At 59.5% G+C, this 19,951-nt stretch overlaps 2 protein-coding genes across 4 annotated transcripts; one reads left to right on the plus strand and one right to left on the minus strand.

The window, feature by feature from the left end:
• Positions 1–1,008: 1,008 nt before the first annotated feature.
• On the minus strand, positions 1,009–4,815 carry C8G (complement C8 gamma chain). 2 transcript variants are annotated; one of them, XM_027720442.2, is made up of 7 exons: positions 4,512–4,815; positions 3,741–3,880; positions 3,003–3,073; positions 2,574–2,681; positions 2,167–2,268; positions 1,813–1,851; positions 1,009–1,291 (listed from the first exon to the last, which is right to left on the minus strand). In XM_027720442.2, exons 1-7 carry the CDS (start codon positions 4,647–4,649, stop codon positions 1,278–1,280), a joined length of 612 nt encoding a protein of 203 aa, XP_027576243.1. In that variant the 5' UTR covers positions 4,650–4,815; the 3' UTR covers positions 1,009–1,277. The 2 variants fall into 2 exon arrangements, with proteins under 2 accessions (XP_027576243.1, XP_039242723.1); XM_039386789.1 differs by having other exon boundaries at positions 3,741–3,836; positions 4,512–4,591.
• Positions 4,816–5,055: 240 nt separating this feature from the next.
• FBXW5 (F-box and WD repeat domain containing 5) lies at positions 5,056–18,529 on the plus strand. Of its 2 annotated transcripts, XM_027720414.2 has the most exons (9): positions 5,056–5,090; positions 5,575–5,784; positions 8,025–8,182; positions 8,821–8,995; positions 10,284–10,432; positions 11,739–12,219; positions 14,764–14,911; positions 15,971–16,183; positions 16,636–18,529. In XM_027720414.2, exons 2-9 carry the CDS (start codon positions 5,595–5,597, stop codon positions 16,880–16,882), a joined length of 1,761 nt encoding a protein of 586 aa, XP_027576215.1. In that variant the 5' UTR covers positions 5,056–5,090; positions 5,575–5,594; the 3' UTR covers positions 16,883–18,529. The 2 variants fall into 2 exon arrangements, with proteins under 2 accessions (XP_027576215.1, XP_027576213.1); XM_027720412.2 differs by lacking the exon at positions 5,056–5,090 and having other exon boundaries at positions 5,478–5,784.
• Positions 18,530–19,951: the final 1,422 nt, after the last annotated feature.

Below are 19,951 nucleotides of genomic sequence, written 5' to 3' on the forward strand. Positions count from 1 at the left end.
TGGGCACAGGGCAGAAAGTGAGCTGGATCCACCACACCAGGCTCTGCCAGCCTCAGGTGGTGGCCTGGGGGGGTCTAAGAGCATGGCTGGACACTGTTAACCTCCACGTGGGTGGTGGGAACAGGGCTGGCTCTGGGCACATCACGTGGCGTCCCTTACATAATTCCCTGGTAAACAACATGTGTTACCAGTTCCCGCTCCAATTGCAAAACACCAGTGCTGGGGGCAGAGGGCTGCTGCCTGCCCCAGGGGCTGTGGAGGGCTGGGACCCCCCACCTGCCTGCTGTGGGGATGCTCCCCGTCCCCTCCCGAAGCCAATGGCAATGGGCACCACTCGCCAGGCTCCACACACAGGGAAGAGGGGTCCCACAAGGGGCTGCAGCATTAACCCTGGGGCTCTCCCCTAATTGCACCCCTGGTCCAAGCCCTGCCAGACCCCCCAGCCTGGCTTTCCAAGGGGTGCTGGCTGTGTGGGCAGGGGTTCCCCTCGGGGAACGCGCTCCACAGGGCTGGGGCAGGGGAATGGGCTGTTTCCCTGCCCTGGAGGCCCTGGAGATGGGAAGGAGAAATGCTGTGGGGCTGAGATTTCCTCCTCTGGGGCCCCTGAGGGATATCCCAGCTTGATGGGGGAAAAGGCAGATGCTGTGCTGGTCCCCAGTGCCCCCCAAGTCTGTGCCTCCCACAGTGCCAGGCATGGTGCTGTTGCCCTCAGTGCCGGGTGCTCCCTCGGCCCCAGCCAGCCAGACCCACGTGCCCCACATCCCAGGAACCACCACAACTCCTGCCTCGCTGTCCCATAGCTGGGACAGGGCTCAGGGAGAGTATGAGGGGGGTGTATGGAAGGGGGTTGCACGTCCTCCAACACCCCCTTGGGACCCCCCAGCTGGGAGCACATCTCCAACTCAGAATATTCCGTGATGCTGTGATTCCAGGGCACTGGCAGCCCAGGATGGAGGCAGCGCTGGCCTGGCTGGGGCAGACCAAGAGGTGACTGGCCTGGACAAAGGCTCTTCTCTGAGGTGTTTATTGGGGTGTTACTGGCTCCTGCAGGACACTGGTGCACAGAGCACAGGGGTGACACAAGCTGAGAGGGTGCAGGACCAGGATGGATGCAGCTGCCAGCACAGCTGGAGGCACTGGAGAGCCCCAGAGCTGGCTCCAGGGCTGTGGTGCAGCAGAGGGGGATGAGCAAAGCACGGCTCAGACCCGCGTGGCCATGGGCAGCTAAATGAGGTGAGGGGTGAGCTCTGGGGAAACCCCGGCAACTCCATCTGCACCTACAGCTTTGTTTCTGGAAGGAAGAGAAATGCTGAGGGGCTGGGGGGTGTCCAAGCCTAGCACCTGGCCTGGAGACTCACCTCTGCCTTCCCAAACACCAATGACAAGTACTGGAGCTGTCTCCAGGGACCCAACCCTCAGCCCAGGCTGTCCCTGTGCCAGGACACCTCATCCCAGACCATCCCAGGAAACACCAATATAGACCCATCAAGCCCAGTGTGAGCCATGTAGGGGTTAAATGGGGTTTGCTTTGCCAGGATGCACCTCATGCCCATCCTGGGTGACTCTGCCACCTCCTCACCCCACACAAGGGCACAGAGAGACCCTGTCCTGAGGGACGGTCTGGCATGGTTGCCCCCTGCCAGGCCAGTGCCCCCATGCTCCTGGGGCAGGACCACACAGCTGTGGTGTGGTGTGGGTCTGGCCCAGTGTGCCCAGCCCCCAGCCAGGACAGGCACGCCCCACTGGTGCCCAGTGTGGGGCCAAGCCTAGCACATGGGGGTCCCAGTGCACCACCCAGGATCCCCAACTCACCATCCAGGACATGAAACTCATCTGCGGAGTCGCAAAACCCTGCAAGAGACAGAGCCTGAGGGGGTCACCCTCCCTGGGACCTGGCACCCCCCCACCCTGCACCCCCAGGACACTGTGAGGCACAGCCCTGGTCCTTGCATCTCTGCCCCTGGGGTGGCCACAGCATGAGGACAGACCCCACATGTGCCCTTGCTGTGGGTGACACGGGGCCATGAGCTGCTCAGACCCCTGGGGATGTACCTCCCCCTCCCCACACTGGAGGGGCCGGACCCCAGCCCCTGATGCTAGGCTCTGCCCCTGGGTGCAGCCACTGCCACGGGGTCCCCTGCTCCCCAGGGACCAGGTGCCACTCACCGTAGGTGGGGAAGTAGTAGGTCACATCCTCACTGAGACCCACAGCCCTCACGTGCTTTTCGAACTTGTCCGCGACCGCGTCGTCGACCCGGCTGGTCCGTCCTGCATGGGGGAAGACACTGCCAGCGGCCTCGGGCCCTGCCTGGCCCTGTCCCAAAGCCCCCCAGGTCCCTTCGCAAAGCTCAGGGCCCTGGGGGTCTTTCAGTTCACAGAAGTGGGTTTCTGGTTCCCCCTTCACCAGCTCCCCCTTCAGCCTTTGGGGACAATTGTCCAGCTGGGGAGTGACCCTCAGGAGACCCCATTCGCATGTTTGGGTCCTCTGAGGCTCCGGCTGCTATCCCTTGAGCCCAGCATGGGTTTCCCACCCCTGTCCTTCACCTGCCACAAGCCCCTGAGCCTTGACCCACCATAGAGCTTGACAGAGATGCTACGGCCCTTCTGGTAATAGAGGATGGCAAAGCTGCTGGGGTCCATCTCACCCACCACCACATCCACCTTGCTGCTGTGCCCATGGCCTGAGAAGGACAGAGGAGAGTCCAGTGAGTCCCGGTTAACCCTGCTTAGCCCTGGCACCATGCAAGGCATTGTTTCATCATAAACCAGGTGTACAAGGGGTGAAAATCAGGGCCAGAGTGGGGCAGCCCCACAGGCACCATTGCTCCCCCAGGAGGCACCAGCCCATGGCATCACCCGTGATGGTATCTGGCACCTAGAGATCCCAGTGGTAAGATACTGAGAGGGCATTGGGAAGAGGGACACTGGTACCAAAGCCCTGTCCAGAACAGCAGTGGGGGGCTCCAGCAGCTCCCCTGCCACCCCAGCCTGGTGTCCCTCACCCTTCAGCAGGAAGCGTCCAGGGGCCTGGGCAGGGAGGTAGCGCTGCCTGATTTCCCAGCACATCCCATCCCTGCATGGGAAGACAAAGAGATGTCAGCACAGGCTGGGGAGGATCCCCCCAGGTCTCTGAACGCCCTGCCTGCCAGGGCACACACGCTGTTTCCTTGGGACTTTGTTTTCTCCCCAGGGAAAGAGATGTCCCAGAGCCCCGTCAAGACATTGTGAGAGATACTGAGCCCCAAAACCTGCTGAGTTTGAGGGGGTCCTTGCCCCCTCCCTGCAGCACTGAGCCTGGTCAGCCCCTCAGGGCCCATCAGGCCAGGGGGAAGTGCCCACAGATGTGAAGATCCCTATCTTTAGCTCTGCTGCCCCTGGGGTGGCCCCAAGAGCCAGTCCCAGGCTGGCCTGTGGAGGCACCGCGTGCCTCGGTTTCACCAGCCTGCCTGTCCCTAACCCTGAGCCCACCCCAGGCCAGTGGCTGGGGGTGGCAGGGTGACCATTGTGGCCAGGGCTTCTACTGCAAAACTTCACAGAGGGGATCCCACCCACACTTTGCTCTGGGGCAGCTCTGTCCTCCTTGGAGCCAGAGGCCAGGGCACTAGCACTGCTCTGACTTGCCTGCAGAGTTCCCATTCCACCCAGCGTCCCCCACCCCCATCCCAGGGCACCGGTCCTGCTGTGACCTGCCTACAGCACCCCTGTTCCTGCCTGTGGCCCCCCTGCCCACTGTTACTCACAGCTTCCTGAGGGTGCTGATGGCCAGGCTTTGTCCGTCCAGGACGGTCACCATCACTGTCGTGGCCTCCAGCTGGTGGCTGTGCTCTGCCAGGTGGCTGCAGGGGGAGGCCACGCTGACCAGGAACCACCTCCCTGCGAGCTGCATGGCACAGGGGTGGCACCATCTACAGAGCCACCAGCCCAGGGTGCCCCCACTCACCCCGAGCACCCACTGTCCCCTCACTTGGCACCTCTGCCCACAGCCTGTCCCTTGGGGTGTCCCCAGGACATGACCACCCTTTGTGATCGGGTGGGTGGGATGGCAGGGCAGAGAGAAGCCTGGCATGGGGATAGGCTGGGGGCTGTGTGGGGGTGTCTAAGGCACCTGCCCATGGCTCACACTGCCCACGGGGCTGTGGGCACCCCCGTCCCACCCTGGGTGTGTGCTGGGTGTCACTTGATGCTGCAGTCCAAGCTCACCCCAAGCCTCAGAGCGATGGTGGCTGCACCCACAGCCGGGGTCTGTCTGGGGGAGCACGGGGGTCCCTCCGAGGCTCCGGCCCCCCGCACCTGCCTCGTAGGCAGCCCTGCGGGCAGTGCTGGGGCTGAGCTGGGCTCTGCCACCCCTGCTGTGTGCGGGGGGCACGGGGGGCTTGAGCTGGGGGACGAGCTGGGAGGCTGAGTCTGGGGGGGCACTGAGGGTCAGCCCTGGAGGGGAACAGAGGGGAACGGGAGCCCCCACACTTCCTGTAGCCCCCCCCCCGGTGCGGGGTCCAGGCCCAAACCCTCACCTGGGGGAGACTGAGCCCCTCCTGAGCCGCCACCTTGTCCAGCGGGCTCTGGGCAGGGGGCGGCCGCCGCCGCCTCGGCCGCTGCCCCCGCGCCGTGAGGAACAGCCCGAGGAGCAGGAGGGTGCGCAGGGCCGCCATGAGACGCTGTGCTGGGAGGCGGCGGGGCAGGCGGGTACGGCCGGGGGGACAGGACAGGGGTCAGGGCCGGGGTCAGGACCGGAGGCGGTGCCCGCAGCGGGACCCGAGGGGCCCCGGGACCCGAGGGGGGGGGGGGCCGGGCACCGACCCCGGGGCCCGTCCCGGCGTGGGCGGAGCCTGTCCAGGTGGGGCGTGGCAGGGCCGACGGGGCGGGGCCTGGTTCAGAGGCGTGGCCTGGTCAGGCCGGGCGGGGCAGCGCTGCCGCCGCCGCGGGAGCGATCGTGCCGCGCTCGGCTCGCTACATCTGGCGCACGGCGGGGAGCTCTGTGCTCGATCTGTCGGGGCTGCGGCGGGACGCGGCGCCCTGATTGGCGGGCGGGGGCGCGCCCGGAGCGGCGGCCGGAAGTTGGGGGACGGGGCGGGGGCAGTGGAGCTGCCGAGGTGCGGAGGGGGACCGGGAACACGGGGAATACTGGGAACGGAGGGGCGGGGACAGCGGGAACGGCCCGGGGGTACTGGGAACACCGGGAATACCGGGAACGGGGGGGAACGGGGACAGCGGGAACGGCCCGGGAACACGGGGAATACCGGGAACGGCCCGGGAACACGGGGAATACCGGGAACGGCCCGGGAACACGGGGAATACCGGGAACGGGGACACAGCGGGAACGGCACGGGGGGAACGGGAATACCGAGAACAGGGGGGAACGGGGACAGCGGGAACGGCACAGGGGGACCGGGGATACCGGGAACGGGGACACAGCGGGAACGGCACGGGGGGAACGGGAATACCGGGAACGGGGACACAGCGGGAACGGCACGGGGGGAACGGGATACCGGGAACAGGGAATACCGGGCACGGCACGGGCGGGCCGAGGGCCTCTGCGGTCCCCGTCCCCTGACCCCGCGCCCCGCTCGGCCCCAGCGCGGCGGCAGAATGACACGATGGCCGCGGGCGGGCCCCGGCTGCCGGACACCGTCCTGTTCGAGATCTTCCTGTACCTGGACCACGCCGACGTGCTCTCGGTGGGGCTCGTGTGCCAGCAGTGGCGCGCCGTGGCCCGCGACGAGTTCCTGTGGAAGGAGCTGTTCTACCGCTACTACCGCGTGTCCCGGGACGTGCCGCGGCACCCGGGTGAGCGGGGGGCACCTGCCTTGAGCCGGGAGGGACACTGCACTCCCCCGCCCGTGGTGGGGCGGTGGAGCCCCCCGAACCGTCCCCTCAGCTCTGCCACTGTGCTCCGAGCTGGGCTGTGCACGGGAGGGGCTCTGGGGCTGCCCAGACCCTTCAGAAATGGGGTCAAAGGGCTGAAAATGCTTCCCTTTCCTTCCCTTTCACAGAAAGGAGGTGTCTGGGCTCTCTAGGCAGCTGCTCTCAGTGGCTGCAGCCCAGAGAGATCCCGGGAGCAATAGTGGGTCACCACACATTGCTACATCCCAGCTGGCCTGTGTGGAACCACTGCTGGCTTGGCCTCACCAGGACCTTGCAGCCCCCAGCTGGACTGGGCACTGCCACAGCAACACTGGCTGCCCAGGGCTGTGCAGAGGGCCGTGTGGCCCTGTGATGGCACTGAGGGCACATGCTGAGGCAGCAGCTGCCCCACTGTGCCAGGGCAGGTGGGGCTCGATCTGGGCTCACAGCAGGAACTGAGGGAGCCCCACACGGCCATCCCTGTCCAAGCTGTCAGAGGGCTCCAGGGTGGCAGTCATGTTGTCACAGCTCTGCTCCCTCTGAGCATCCAGTGCTGGAAGCAGTCGGTGCAGTCTGGAAGGGTGGCTGCACTGTCACACGCTGGGACAGGCCTTGGGGACCTGCCAGCAGGAACCCCCGCTGCCGAGGGCAGTTTCTTTCAGAGCCCAAGCAGCCTGTTCCCAGTATGCTGCAGGGGGCTCCCAGCAGTGGCTGAGGGAATTGGGTCCTGGATCGGGAGTTGCAGTGGCTACAGAAGAAATGCCAGGAAATACAGGAAGAAATGCCAGGGATCAAGCAGCAGGAGCCCATCTCCCTGCACCAGGAACACCAGAGCAGAAGGGCTCTAGGGAGAGGTGGGATGTGGATGGGATGACTCAGGCTGCATGACTTCACTCCTGCAGACCTTGGGAGTTCTGTGGGGCTTAGGACATTCTCTTTAGGGTTTATCTGAGACTCTTTGACCAGCCTTGTTCCCTCCCAGCCTCCTAGAGCTGGTTAGTCAGCTGCCAACCCTGTTGTTGAGCACTAATTAGGATGGAGCAGTTGGTGTAGCTCAGTAACATATTCAGGCACCTCCCTGGCTGCTGGAGCTGTAGGCACCCTCCATGAGGCAGCAGGACAGGGACAGCTGGCAGGCCTGGGAAGGGAGTTTGGTGAATACCTCTGTCAGCTTGCTTGCACTGGGCAGCTCCACGGTTGGGGGAATGGTATCCAGTGGGTCTGTAAGAGGAAAGGTTGGGGTTGCTTGGCCAGGTGGGGCCTGTCCAGGCTGTTTCCCAGCCACATGGGCTGGGCCCAGGAGGTTCAGAGGAGCCTGAAGTGCCCAGGCTGCGGGCAGCAGTGGCATGTGCTGGTATCAGCTGGTCCCCTCCTCTAGGACCAGGTGCCTCCCGGGCTGCAGCACGTTCCAAAAAATCCTTCAGTCCTGTTCAGTGTCAGTAGGAAAGTTGGCCCTTATCCATATACATGCCTAATCCTCTTTGCTTCTTTGGGATTTGCTGCTGCAAGAAGTTTGTAGGCTGCCTGGCTGGGCCCTTCGTTAAAAATCTTCTTTATTTGTCTCTTCGCTGGTTGTCAGTGGGACTGCTGTGAGTGTACCCCAGGCTGTGCTGCTGCAGGGCTCCTCCTCTCCTGGCACGCTCTGTCCAGCTCCCATTCTTCTCTCTCGTTCTTTCAAGTCTCTTATCTCATGGAGATGTTTTTTTTTTTTTCTGGTCCCAGACCCTTTCTAGAACTGTCTTAATTCTGCATTAGACAAGACAGAGATAATCAATGCGGAGCTGGGTATGGTGAGGAGCAGCTTCCCTTCCTGGTTGGTTTGATTGTGCTGGAGCATGTCTCCCTTCGGAGGACTGTTTTATCCTGGGCAAGGTTTTGGTCTGACAGCCAGCAGCTCTCCCCTGGCTGTTTCAGCAGAGTCTGTGCTGGTTTGGAAGGTGTGATGTGGAGCTGTGTGGGTACTGGCAGAAAGGCTTTTTTTTTGTGGGGTGTTAGGGAAGCTACTGAGGAAAATGGTGAGTGCTGGTAACTCAGCTGCAGCCATGCGTTGGTGCCCCAGCAGAGCTCCTGGCATTGCTCACAGGAGCTAGGATTGGTTTATTAAAGACTGATGCCGTGTTTAGCCCAGCTCTGTGCTTCCCTCCGCTCACACTCCTGTCCCGTGTCCCTGCTCTGTGTTGCAGCTGCTGTCTCCTGGTATGATGAGTTCCAGAGGCTCTACGACACCATCCCTTGCGTGGAGGTGCAGGCCCTGAAGGAGCACAGTGACCAGGTTTTGCACCTCAGCTTCTCGCACTCTGGCTGCCTGTTTGCATCCTGCTCCAAAGACTGCACAGTCAAGGTAAAGTGGCAGGTGCCCTGCCCAGCCCTTCCAGATGTGGTTTCAGTGGGACTTAGCCCTGAGAGCAGCCTTTGGGAAGGTTGTGGAGAGGAGAGGTTTGACCAGATGTCCCTGGACTCAGGCTGGCTCCTGCAGATGCTGAGCTGTTCTCAAAGCCACAGAACTAATGACTCTTGCAAATGTAGCCTTGAGGGCTGTGGATTCCAGCTCCAGCCCATTTGTGTGGAGGTAGCCAAAGTGCCTGCCTGGTGCTTTCTAGGTGCAAATCAGTGCCCTGTTGTGACCTGGGTCTGACAAGGAGTGGGGAGATAATGATCCACTGCAATAGATGTCTTGCATAAGTGGTTGTCCTGGGAGAAATCTCTCTGAACACGTTGGAAACCCAGCTGTGACAGCAACATTTAGTACCTGAACACCCTCTCTGACCAATGGAGCAACAGTTCTCCATTTAGCCCCTCCAAATTTTCTGTCAGGGAAATGGGGAGTTCTAACAGGAATATGGGGACTGGGAGGCAGTTAAATGGGGTTTGTGATATTGTTTGTTTTTCATGTCCTGGTGAGTGCTGGCAGAACAGATAAAGTGGAACCACTCTCAGGCTTCTCAGCAGTTTCCTGCCTGTTTGTCCATTTCTCTGTAGGTCTGGAGCAATGAGCTGGACATCTCGCTGCAGCACAGCTCCAACATGAGACCATACAACTGGAGCTACACCCAGTTCTCCCAGTTCAACTCTGATGACTCCCTTCTGCTGGTATCTGGTGTCTTTGTGGGGCCTCACAACTCCTCCTCAGGGGAGATCGCTGTGATCAGCATGGGTAAGTGCTGCCTTCACAAGGGCTCCCAGGAGGGGTGAGTGCTGGGTGCTGGGCTTCCCTTCTTCTTAGGGTGTGCAGTGGCCTTCACCTCAGCTTGTCCTGACACCCAACACCTGAACTAAAGGGTTCCAATCACAGTTTTGGAGGGGAAGCCTTACAGACAGCCTTAACTCTGCTCGGTCACCACGACAGCACCTCAAGGCAGTGTGGCTTGTATTTACCCTCACTTAACTTCTGTCCTACGTGACAGTCTGGCAAGGGTTATCCACCTTACTTGTTGTCTTGAAGCTCCTATTTCTGTCTCATGTGGTGCTAGGCATAGAACCATAGAACCCCAGAACAGTTTGGGTTGGAAGGGACCTTAAAGTTCATCTCGTTCCACCCCCTGCCATGGGCAGGGACACATTCCGCTATCCCAGGTTGCTCCAAGACTTTTCCAACCTGGCTTTGAACACTTCTAGGGATGGGGCAGCCACAGCTTCTCTGGACAACCTGTGCCAGGGCCTCACCACCCTCACAGGGAAGAATTCCTTCCCAATATCCCATCTGCCCTCTGTCAGTGTGAAACCATTCCCCCTTGGCCAGTCCCTCCAGACCCTTGTCCAAAGTCCCTCCCCAGCTCTCTCAGAGCTTTTTTAGGCACTGGAAGGGGTTCTAAGGTCTGCCTGGAGTCTTCTCTTCTCCAGGCTGAACACCACCAGCTCTTTCAGCCTGTCTCCAGAGCAGAGCAGAGGTGCTGGATACAGCCCTCAGGCCATCTTTTTGGAGTTCTAGTTCCACCCTTAAGTCTCACATGGCTTTCTGAGGGGCTGTCACCTGAGCCTCTTTCACCTCTTCTGCTGCAGCCCTGTGCATGTGGCTAATCCCCACTGAATTTTCTCTCACCATCTCTGTGCCACAGTCCCACTGTGCCAGGAATCAGGAGTGCACAGCTGCCTTGCTGGGAAAGGCCCTGAGCACTGGGAGTAGGAGTGAAATTCCGTGTGTGTTTAACTCATTCTTGTCCCCTGGGCCCCGCTCGGGGAAAGGCTGGGAGGTTGGACTGCTCTCTGCTCTGGCTCTGTCAGGCTGCCCTGTTGTTTTGATTTCCCTTGTCAAGGTCTCATCACACATCTCTCTAGAAAAGAGAAATAATGTGTCTCCTTAGCAGTGGCTTGAAGCTGGATGGAGGTTAGCAGTGCTGCCTCAGTGCTTGTCCTGCAGAGACCTGTCCTGTAGACAGGCCCTGTTTCTCCAGGGCCCTTGCTGGGAGTCATCGCCTCACACTCGTGTTTCCCCTCTCTTCCAGAGAACTTCACACTACTTTCCAGGGTGAGGAATAAACCCTATGATGTGTTTGGCTGCTGGCTGAATGAAACCAACTTGATCTCAGGCAATCTGCATCGGATTGGGCGCATAACCTCCTGCTCGGTGCTGTGGCTGAACAATGCTTTCCAGGTGAGCTGCCTTCCTTCCAGCTCCACAGGCAGTGCAGCTTCCTGCTGGCTCCTGGGGGAGGAAAAGCTGCAGGGAAGGATGGCCCAATCCTCCTGTCATCCCTGTTTGTCTCCTCTGACTTGTCCTCAGGATCCTGAGCTCAAGGCAACCCTTGCATGAGGCTTCTCCACGCTTGGTGTCATGGTATCCACTGTAATATTCTGACTCTGCCCTCAGATCCCATTAACTCTTGCCCCATTAATTAGGCTGAGGACTTGACTGCAGTGCCCCAGAGCATGCATTGCCTAACAGCAGGGCTGCTAAGGTCCTTGGTAGTCTGAAGCTTGGCCTGGGATGGCTGTAGCCTGGCATGTGTCCTAACAATGGCCTTTCTCCCGCTTGGTTGCTCAGGGTATTTTTCCTGGGAGCTGGAGCAGCCTGAGCTGATCTCAGCCCTGCCTGGTCTTGCTGAGGTTTCTCAGGCCAGGTACTGTCTCTAATGCCATGGTGAGACCTGGAGAACCATGTGTGCTGGCCTTAGACTGCTTGTTTATTCCCTGGCACTTGGCAGTCGTGTTTCTCTTCCGTGTTTGCCCTCTATCTCAGTGTCACAGCTGCATGTCCCCATTTTTTGTGTTTTTAACGTGGTGCTGACCCCACGTGAAATCTTCTGGTAGCAGAGACTCTTCCCACAGCCACATCTCCATGCTGCACTGACCATACAGCATTAGCCCTTCCATCCCTGAGAGGCCAAGAAGGTCCTTGCCCCTGATGGGGGTGTGGGAGTGCAGATGCAGGCTGGGAGCAGTGAGGCAGGGAGGGACCTGCTGCGTCCTGCTGCGGGCTACAGGCATACTCCAGGAGCACGGGGGTCCTGTGCCACTGCTGCTGTGAGCCAGAGGGATCCTACTTCATGCCTTTTGCAGAGGCCTTGTCCTGAAATCCTTGTAGATTATAGAATGTAGAGTATCCTGAGTTGTTAGGGACCCACAAGGATTGAGTCCAACTCCTGGCCCTGCACTGTAAAGCACCGGTTAGCACCAGCTGATGACCTCAGGCTGGGATGGCAGCAGGGCTGCCCAGCCTCTGTGCTTCCCAGCTCCACTGTTGCCTGCCTGCAGGAATGTTTTGCCTCAATATGTCTCCATCCAGGAGAGGAAGGAGCTCAGCAGAGCTGGCAAGCCTCGAACCAGTTCTTGTGCCAGTGCTCCACATGCAGTGTGAAAGGGTCGGTGGTGGCTGGTGTCCCTGCTCTGGCTCAGGTCTTGGTTTGAACTGTGGGAGTGATGTGGGGTGGTTCCTGTTCACTTCTCCCCTCTGCCTGTAGGGCATCGAGTCTGAGAACGTGAATGTAGTGAAGAGACTGTTCAAAATCCAGAACCTGAACGCCAGCACCATCCGGACCGTGATGGTGGCTGACTGCAGCCGATATGATTCCCCGGACCTGCTCCTGGACTACGAGGAGCAGCTCGCTGCTTCCTCCACCTGCCCAGTCTTTGATCTTGGCAGTGACAGCGAGGAAGAAGAGGCCAAGCCCAAGCAGCCTCCAGAGCCAGCCGTACAGGAATTGCCGGATGCCGGGGGTGTGCCGGCAGAGGACGGGCTGCAGCAGTTCTTTGATGATATCATGGGGGGCCACATGAGGCCTGCCATGACTGACACAGAGCTGGAGACAAAGGTGGCCGAGCTGTTTGTGCGTAACAGAACTAAACCGCCTGAGCCAAACCTGCTCCCCACGGACAGCAGTAGCAAGACTAAGTACTTAATCTTCACCACAGGATGCCTCACCTACTCTCCACACCAAATAGGTAAGGCTGGGGCTGAGCCTGGGGCAGTTGGCCAGCCTGGGGGCATGGGCTGCAGCTGGGCCCTGGATTTGGGTCCGGAAAAGACCTGGTCTCTCTGCTGCCTGTTTGTGAGGCATGAGCTGCAGTTTGCTCAAGGTTCTGAAGGGGGTTCCACCTCACAAGCACTTGCCTGAGGGTTGTTTTGTTGCTGTCAGGATGACACGTGGCCAAAGTCATGTTGAGGGCTGAGCAGAAGATCAAGAAGGAGCTTGTGGTTTAAGGACACCAGCCACTAGCTGGTGCAGGGGGAGAGTGGCGCTTGCCCTGGGAGAGGTGTGTGGAGGGACCTTGGTCCTGTTTTCGTGTGGGGATGGAGAGGGCATCAAGGGAAGACTGGTCTGAGCAGCGTGGAGTTCATGTGCATGTTGCTTGTGCAGTGCCCCCAGTTCTGGGTGTCAGTGCCCTGCCTGCCCCTGCCCCTTGCCTGCCTCCCCTCTGCCCAGTGTGGAACCACCCTCACATGGGCTTTCAGCCTCAGTGAGGCACTTGGGCACCCCTGCCCTGGGACTAGGGGGGGTTTCACAGGGGGTTATTCACTGCCCCAGCCAGTGTTTCTGTGATGAGTGATGCCAGGCAGCTTGCAGCCTCCTTGCTCAGTGGGGTACAACGGACTGTGGGTGCAGCATGCGTCAGGCAGTGCCATTGCTGGGGACCTTGTCCTGGTTTAAGATGTCCCTTTCTCATCTGGGGTGCTCCTGTTGAGGCACCAGGACTAGCAGAGCCTGAATTTACAGAAAATCAGCACAGTGGGGAGCAGGAGCAGGTAGTCTGGCTGCTTTCCAAAGAGACCCTAAAGCTGGCAGAGAGGTAAAAAGGACCAGAAATGTAGGGAAGGAGAGAGCTGCTCCCAGGCAAGACTCCTGCGAAACCACAGTTTTAGTTCCTTTCACTGCTTGCACAGTTCCAGTCTTGCTTCCCTGCTGCAGAGTCTCTTGACCTTCCTGTGACTTGGTCCCACACCAGCACCACCCAGTGAGGTGGGGGAAGGCAGTTTACAGAGCTGTAGACAACTTGGAGAAGAGTCACTTGGTCTTTGCCTACTTCGGTTGGGAACATGGCTTGGACTGAGTGAGCTCTGCTCCATGCTCCTGCTCCCTGGGCTGAGCTAGGGCTGCACCCAGATCCCCTGGACTGAGCCGAGGCTGCCACACACTGAGGCAGAGCCTTTGGGCTCCCGAATTCCTGTGCAGGCTCCCGAATTCCCACTCAGCCTCTCAGGGCCAAAGGGATTTGTTTGATACCTTTGAACTCTGTGACTCCCTGGCTGGTGGCCAGCGCCCGCAGCACAGGCTGCTGCTCACAGGGCTGGACGCTGGCTCGGCTCCTGGCCCGCCATGAGTCACTGCAGTGTCATTTGGCCCTTGGTTTGTGTGCCCTGGTGCGCCTGCTCTGTGCCCCCAGGACCTGAAGGAGCTCGCTCTGTGCTCACCTCCCATGCTGCTGCTGGCACACAGCCCTGTTCCGGCCCGAGGTCCTTGAGCTCCCATTCCTTGTGCTGGTGGCAAGCTGAGCAGCTTGTCCTGCTAACTCATGTGTGTCTGAGTTTGGAACTGGGAGTGTGGTGCTGTGGAAGGGAGGATGAAGATGCTGGTGAGCAGTGCCAGTGGGGTGGAAGAACACTGGTACTGTCCTGAAGGCCCTGGGCTGCCCAGGCTCAGAGACATGGATGCTGGGAATGGCCTTTGACTTGAGGTACGGTGGTGTGTCACTCCTGTCTTGTTGTGCTGCAGGAGAGGGCTAAAATCAAGGGTATTGTCAGCAATTCCCTCAGAGGGCTGATGAGATGGGCCAAGCCATCTTCTAGCTCCTCTTGGACCTGCTGAGGATGAAGGCTGTGTGTGCCCAGGAGCTGCTGAGGCTCACAAGGGTCCTCCAGGAAGCTGTTGGAGATGGTTTGTGTTTGGGACTTCTGGCAAACAGAGCTGGAAAGGGACTGGGCTTGACCCATCTCATGTGTCTCCTTTAGTCAGGAAGTTCAGAAGCTACAAAGCACTTGAGCACAGTTTTGGTTTAAGCGTCTGTTCTTGGAGCTTTCTGGGACTGACTTGCGCTTGGCAGCATTAGGAGAAAACTCTGCCCCAGCCAGTGCATATGCTGGGCTTCTCCAGGCCAGATACTGCAGGAATGGGCCTGACCTGGGGATTCATTTAGGAGAAAAACCTTTCTGCAACAAGTGTGTCTCCTGGGCCAGCGCAGCTTCCTTGTGCTTTGGAGCTGGGCTGGGGCGAGGTGTGGCTGTACCCACAGGTGCCGGGCATCTCCCTGTCTGGGGTTGAATGTGCCAGTGTGTCACTCACAGGTAGAGTCCTGACTCAAAGCCCACTTGGAGAGCTGAAGGAGCCTGACCAGGACAGCAACCCTGTCCCAGTCCTCAGCCAGCGAGCTGGTTCTCCCTTCTTAGCAGCACCAAGGGAAGTCCCTTCCTGAAGCCTGGGGACTCCCCCAGCCCTGCTGCCTGCTGGCAGTGGCCTGTGGAACCACCTCCCTCTTCTCTCTGTCCCACAGGGATTAAAAGGATCCTGCCCCATCAGATGACAACCGCTGGGCCGGTGCTGGGGGAGGAGAGGCGCTCGGATGAGTTCTTTGACTCCCTGGATCACGTCATTGACATCCATGGGCACATCATCGGCATGGGCCTGTCCCCTGACCACCGGTAAGCGTGGGGGGCTTCAGCCACTGCCAGGGTGGGCAAGAGGTGCTCCTGCGCTCTGTGGGGTGACCAGGAGAAGAAATGACTGTGGTGGATGGAACAGGTGCCTGCTGATCCTGGCGCTGAAGGCGTGTTGTTACCACTGAGCATCACTGCTGGTTGCAGCAGGAATGTGTTTCTGAGCCAGCTCAGGACAGGGTCAGGCCTTGTGAGTGGGGAGGACCTGCCCACACAAATGTGTCTTATTCCTGAGGCAGATCGTCTGTAGAATCCTAGGATAGTTTGGGTTGGAAGGGAGCTTAAAAACCATCTAGACCCCACCCCTTTGGCATGGGCAGGGACACCTTCCACTACACCAGGTTGCTCCAAGCCTTATCTAACCTACCCTTGGACACTTCCCGGAATGGGGCAGCCACAGCTTCTCTGAGCAACCTGTGCCAGGGCCTCACCACAGTCTCTGGGAAGAGTTTCTTCCCAATATCCCATCTAGCCCTGCTCTCTGGCAGTTTGAAGCCCATTCCCCCTTGTCCTGTCATTTGAGGCCCTTGTCCAAAGTCCCTCTCCAGCTCTCCTGAAGTCCCTTTAGGCACTGGAAGGAGCTCTGAGGTCTCCCTGGAGCCTTCTCTTCTCCAGGCTGAACACCCCCAGCTCTCCCAACCTGTCTCCAGAGCAGAGGGGCTCCAGCCCTCAGAGAATCTCCGTGGCCTCCTCTGAACTTGCTCCATCAGCCCCATGCCCTTCCTTTGTTGGGGGCCCCAGAGCTGGAGGCAGCACTGCAGGTGGGGTCTCACCTGAGCGGAGCAGAGGGGCAGAATCCCCCCCCGTACTTGCCCACAAGATACCCCCATCCATCCTTAAAGATAGGTTTAATGGGATTAGAGAGGCATGACCTGACCCCTAGAGCCACCTCCCAGGTGTGGTTGTCCTTTCCAAACATGGCTAGGAGCGTTTCAGCGCCTGTTCCCCTGTTTCAGCCTGGACTGCAGGCTCAGTGCCTGTCGTGCCAGGGGCTCTGTGAGCTCTGTGGCGTGGTGCAGGTGACCCCTCCCTGCCCTCCCCAAGGTACCTGTACGTGAACAGCCGGGCCTGGCCGCGGGACTGCGTCATCTCCGACCCGATGCAGCCTCCCCCCATCGCCGAGGAGATCGACCTGCACGTGTTCGACCTGAAGACGATGAAGGAGGTGAAGCGAGCCCTGCGTGCGCACCGGGCCTACACACCCAACGAGGAGTGCTTCTTCATCTTCCTGGATGTCAGCAGGGACTTTGTGGCGAGGTGTGTGGCAAGTGGGTAGGCAGGATCCTGACCCTGCATCCGCAAGGGCCTGAGGCCATTGTTGCAGGACAGCTGGAGTGAGCAGGACACTCCTGTGTGTTGGGAGCAGGGCAGGGAATGGAGTTGGATAGAGCAGAGGGACTGAATTGGAGGATGCTGATAAAGGCTGTCTGCCCTGCTCCTGCTGTAAATCTCTGGGGAAAGGGTAAATCTGGGGTTGTGGTGTGTTTGGTGGTGGGTGGCAAATGCCTTTCTCAGGGCCTGCAGGTGTTGCGGGGGCCCTGGATTCCGGAGGGAGCTGCCTGCGCAGGGTGAAGCTCTGGAGGCGGGGGCTGGAGCACCCTCTGCCCCCATCCCCACGGCAGGATGGGAGTGGCAGTGGCAGAGTGTTGGGGCTGCCGGGCTGACGCCCTGACCAGTGTGACGCCCTGACTGGTGTCTCTCTGCCACAGCGGGGCAGAGGATCGACACGGCTACATCTGGGACCGGCACTACAACATCTGCCTGGCCAAGCTGCAGCATGACAACGTGGTGAACTCGGTGGCATTCAGCCCGGTGGAGCAGGAGCTGCTGCTGACAGCCAGCGATGACACCACCATCAAGGTGTGGCGGTCCCCGCGGGCTGTGCGCATCCGGCAGGCCAGGAGGCCCCGGCCCCGGAAACTGCTGTTCTCCTGGCTCATGAACCAGAAAAGCTGAACCCAGGTACACCTGCTCCTGCAGCTTCCTCACTGCAGCACCTCCTCCGGAGCTCTCAGAGCCCTGAGCCCTGCACAGAGATGAGCTCTGGGCACACAAATCCCATGGCTGAGCCAGGAGGAGCCCCAGCAGCGGGAATTGCCTCCTCCTTGGAGCATCTGCTTCAAAGACAGAACATAAGAGCCGAGGGGCCTATTCTGGGCCCATCAGGCAGCAGCTGAGCTGGTCACTGCAAGGTGGGCTCCCCACAGCTTCTCACCAGCACTGCTGCTTGGGCACAGTTCTCTGGGTGAGCTCTGGGCTTGGAGGACACTGAGGCATGTCCAGTGTGGGTCTTTGTGAGGTTGGGATGTGGCTGACCCTGCCGGGAGCCGCCGGCTGCAGAGCGCTTGGCAGTAGCCGTGGTGCAGCTGCACTGCCTGACTTTAACATAGGTGTTTTATTGTGTGTTTGTCCAAAACCTCCATGGGCAACTCATCTGACTGCTGAGGAATGCTGAGGGCCTCCTCCCCATGGTGCCTCTTCCTAGGAGGTGGCAGGAACTGGGGGGCAGTGAGAGGACGGAGGGGAGGCAGGGCTGGGGGCCTGGCTGGCCTCCACTGCCTGTTGATGCCTCGTTGGGAACTGCGTGTTTATACTGCCAGTTTCGAAACTCGGGAGCGGGGAGGGCTGGTGGTAACATGGTGCTGGCTTTGCCTCTGTCTTCCTCTGCTGAGTAGCACTTCAGTAAGCTATGGATCAATGAACGTATTTATTGTGAGGGATCTGCTGTCCCATTCTGGGGCACCCGTGAGGATGGCTGGTGGGGCTTGTTGTCACCTCCCTCCCATGCTACCCAAGTTATGGCACTTTAGCTTCTCTTGGTAAGTTCTCTGTGAATAGGTGTAGGCACCCACAGGTGCTGCAGGTATTCATTCACCTGCAGGTGATGGGGACGGAGTCCTCCTGCCTGCAGTGACAGCTGAATAAGCTCCCTGTCCCTGGGGCTGACCCGCTGTGGGTGCGGGCTCAGCTCCCCCAGGATCCTGAGGTTGGTGGGGCTGGTGACTTTGAGTGATTATGGACTCAGTGGTGTTCACTGTCTGTCCCTGAAGCTTCTCTCCCCATAGCAGGTACCCAAATGTCAGAGTCTGAAGTGAAGCTCCTAATCTTGACCTGGCCTAGCCAGGGCTCCCAGGAGCTGCTGTCACTCCTGAGAGTGGGGCTGGGAAGAAGCTGCAGCCCAGGCAAGGAGAGGTGTTTCAGGGCCCCCCTTGGGAGCCCCCAGCACAGCCTGGGGTTACAGATAGACCTGACAGAGGTGGCAGCTCCTGTCATGATGGCACTGATGGCTTTAGCAGTCCCTGCAGCAGGAGGGTCGGCAGCCACATTCTGCTGTGCCCCAGCTTCTTCCAAAACCCCCGTACTCAGGTTTTTTCTGTCATGAATCAAGGGGTTCCTTCCTCTGTGTGTGTGTGTGTGTGCACGCACAGGCTCCACATCCCGCTCTGTGCAGTCACACAGTGAAGGAACAGCCTTTCCCTTCTCCTCTCCCAACTGTGAACTCTCCACCCATGGCTTGGTGCAGCAGCGAGTGAGGCACCAAGGGGTTGTTTGTACTGAGTTTTGCTCTTCACTCTGGCATTGAATAAATACTCTGCTAAAGCATCTCTGCAATGTGAGCTTGTTTTTTGGAGTGCTGCTCCGCTGAGGCAGAACTGAGGCCAGGACTGTCACAGGGCTGGACTGGGGCACTGCAGGAACTGCTGTCCAGCTTGTGGTTACCTGCCCTGGGTGAGGGAGTGTGGGCAGAGAGCTGTGAGAGGCAGGGAATTGCCCAAATGTCCTCTGCCCTCAGGGAGGAGGATGGAACAGCCCAGGGGAAGGGCAGCAGCAGTCCCCGGCAGCCTTGGGAATGCTCTTCTCTGTCAGGGCTGAGCATTGCAGGCTCCAGAACAGGCCAGGGGATGGATTCCTCCTGGATTTACATTTTTTTCCAAGCACTAACAGGCATGGAGCAGGTAAGCGGAGAGCCCTGTTATTGCTGGTTGGCATTCCTGAGCCACAGCAGCATCCTGAGCTGCAATGCCACTGACCCCTCACAGCCCTTTGCTTATTCCTGGTGCAGCAGTAGCCACTATGAAATGGAGCTGGGGGTTCCCAGGAGGGGACAGACCCCCATGGGTATCCCTTCTGTTTGTCTCTTCTACACACAGTGAGTAGAGGCCACCAGGCTGCTGCTCCCCACACAGGTTTAGTCCCCGGGCAGGTGCTGCAGCTCGGGATGGGCAGGAACAGATATCCTGCAGACACCAGACTCCCAGCAGCAGGGAGGGAAAAGCAGCCTGTCCCAGAGGAGCTCAGAGCTGTTATAACCCAGGAGTGCTGGATTTGCCTTTCCAGTGGTTCTGCTCTGCTAACACTGAGCCAGCACCACTGCACCGGCTCTTTGGCCCAGTGGAGCTCCAGCTGCAAGATTCCAGCTCCTTCCCTTCCTGCTCCAGCCCCCCTGGTGCTGGGCAGCTGCCCCAGGCTGCAGGGAGGCAGGAGCTGGGGAGAGCCCACAGCACAGAAATCCCACCACCGTGAGTCAGTCTTGCCCCAGCGTCCCACAGTTCATACACAAAATGCTGTTCAAACAGGTTTTATTAGTGGTTCTGACCATACTACATCCTCAAGGAAAAAAAAAAAAACAAACAACTTAGTTCACAGTGCCAGGCTGAGATGGTGTGGTCAAAAGAGAAAAAAAGGGAAAAAACCCCACAAAAATCCAGCGGTGGCTTGTGCCCAGTGTCCATGTGATGGCCAGGCTGGCAGAGCTGAGCCCAGGAAGGGGCTGGACTCCTGCCTGCAGCACATGGACACAATTCCTACTGCCAGCTCAAGAGCTGCTAAAACCCAAAAAAGGCCCAGACAGCATCTACAGCACCAGAGCTGCAGCCTCATCCTCCTCATCCTTGCACAGCCAGGAAAAGCTCCAGGAAGGGGCTGACAGGCCATGACCCCTCCACCAGTAGCAGCCCCCTGGCCCCACCATGGCTGGAATGGCTCAGCCTGAGCTTTGCTCGCAGCACGGACTCTCCCACCAAC

This window comes from Pipra filicauda, unplaced genomic scaffold, assembly GCF_003945595.2.
Source record: "Pipra filicauda isolate LSUMZ 115617 unplaced genomic scaffold, ASM394559v2 scaffold500_size419342_pilon, whole genome shotgun sequence".
NCBI lineage: Eukaryota > Metazoa > Chordata > Aves > Passeriformes > Pipridae > Pipra > Pipra filicauda.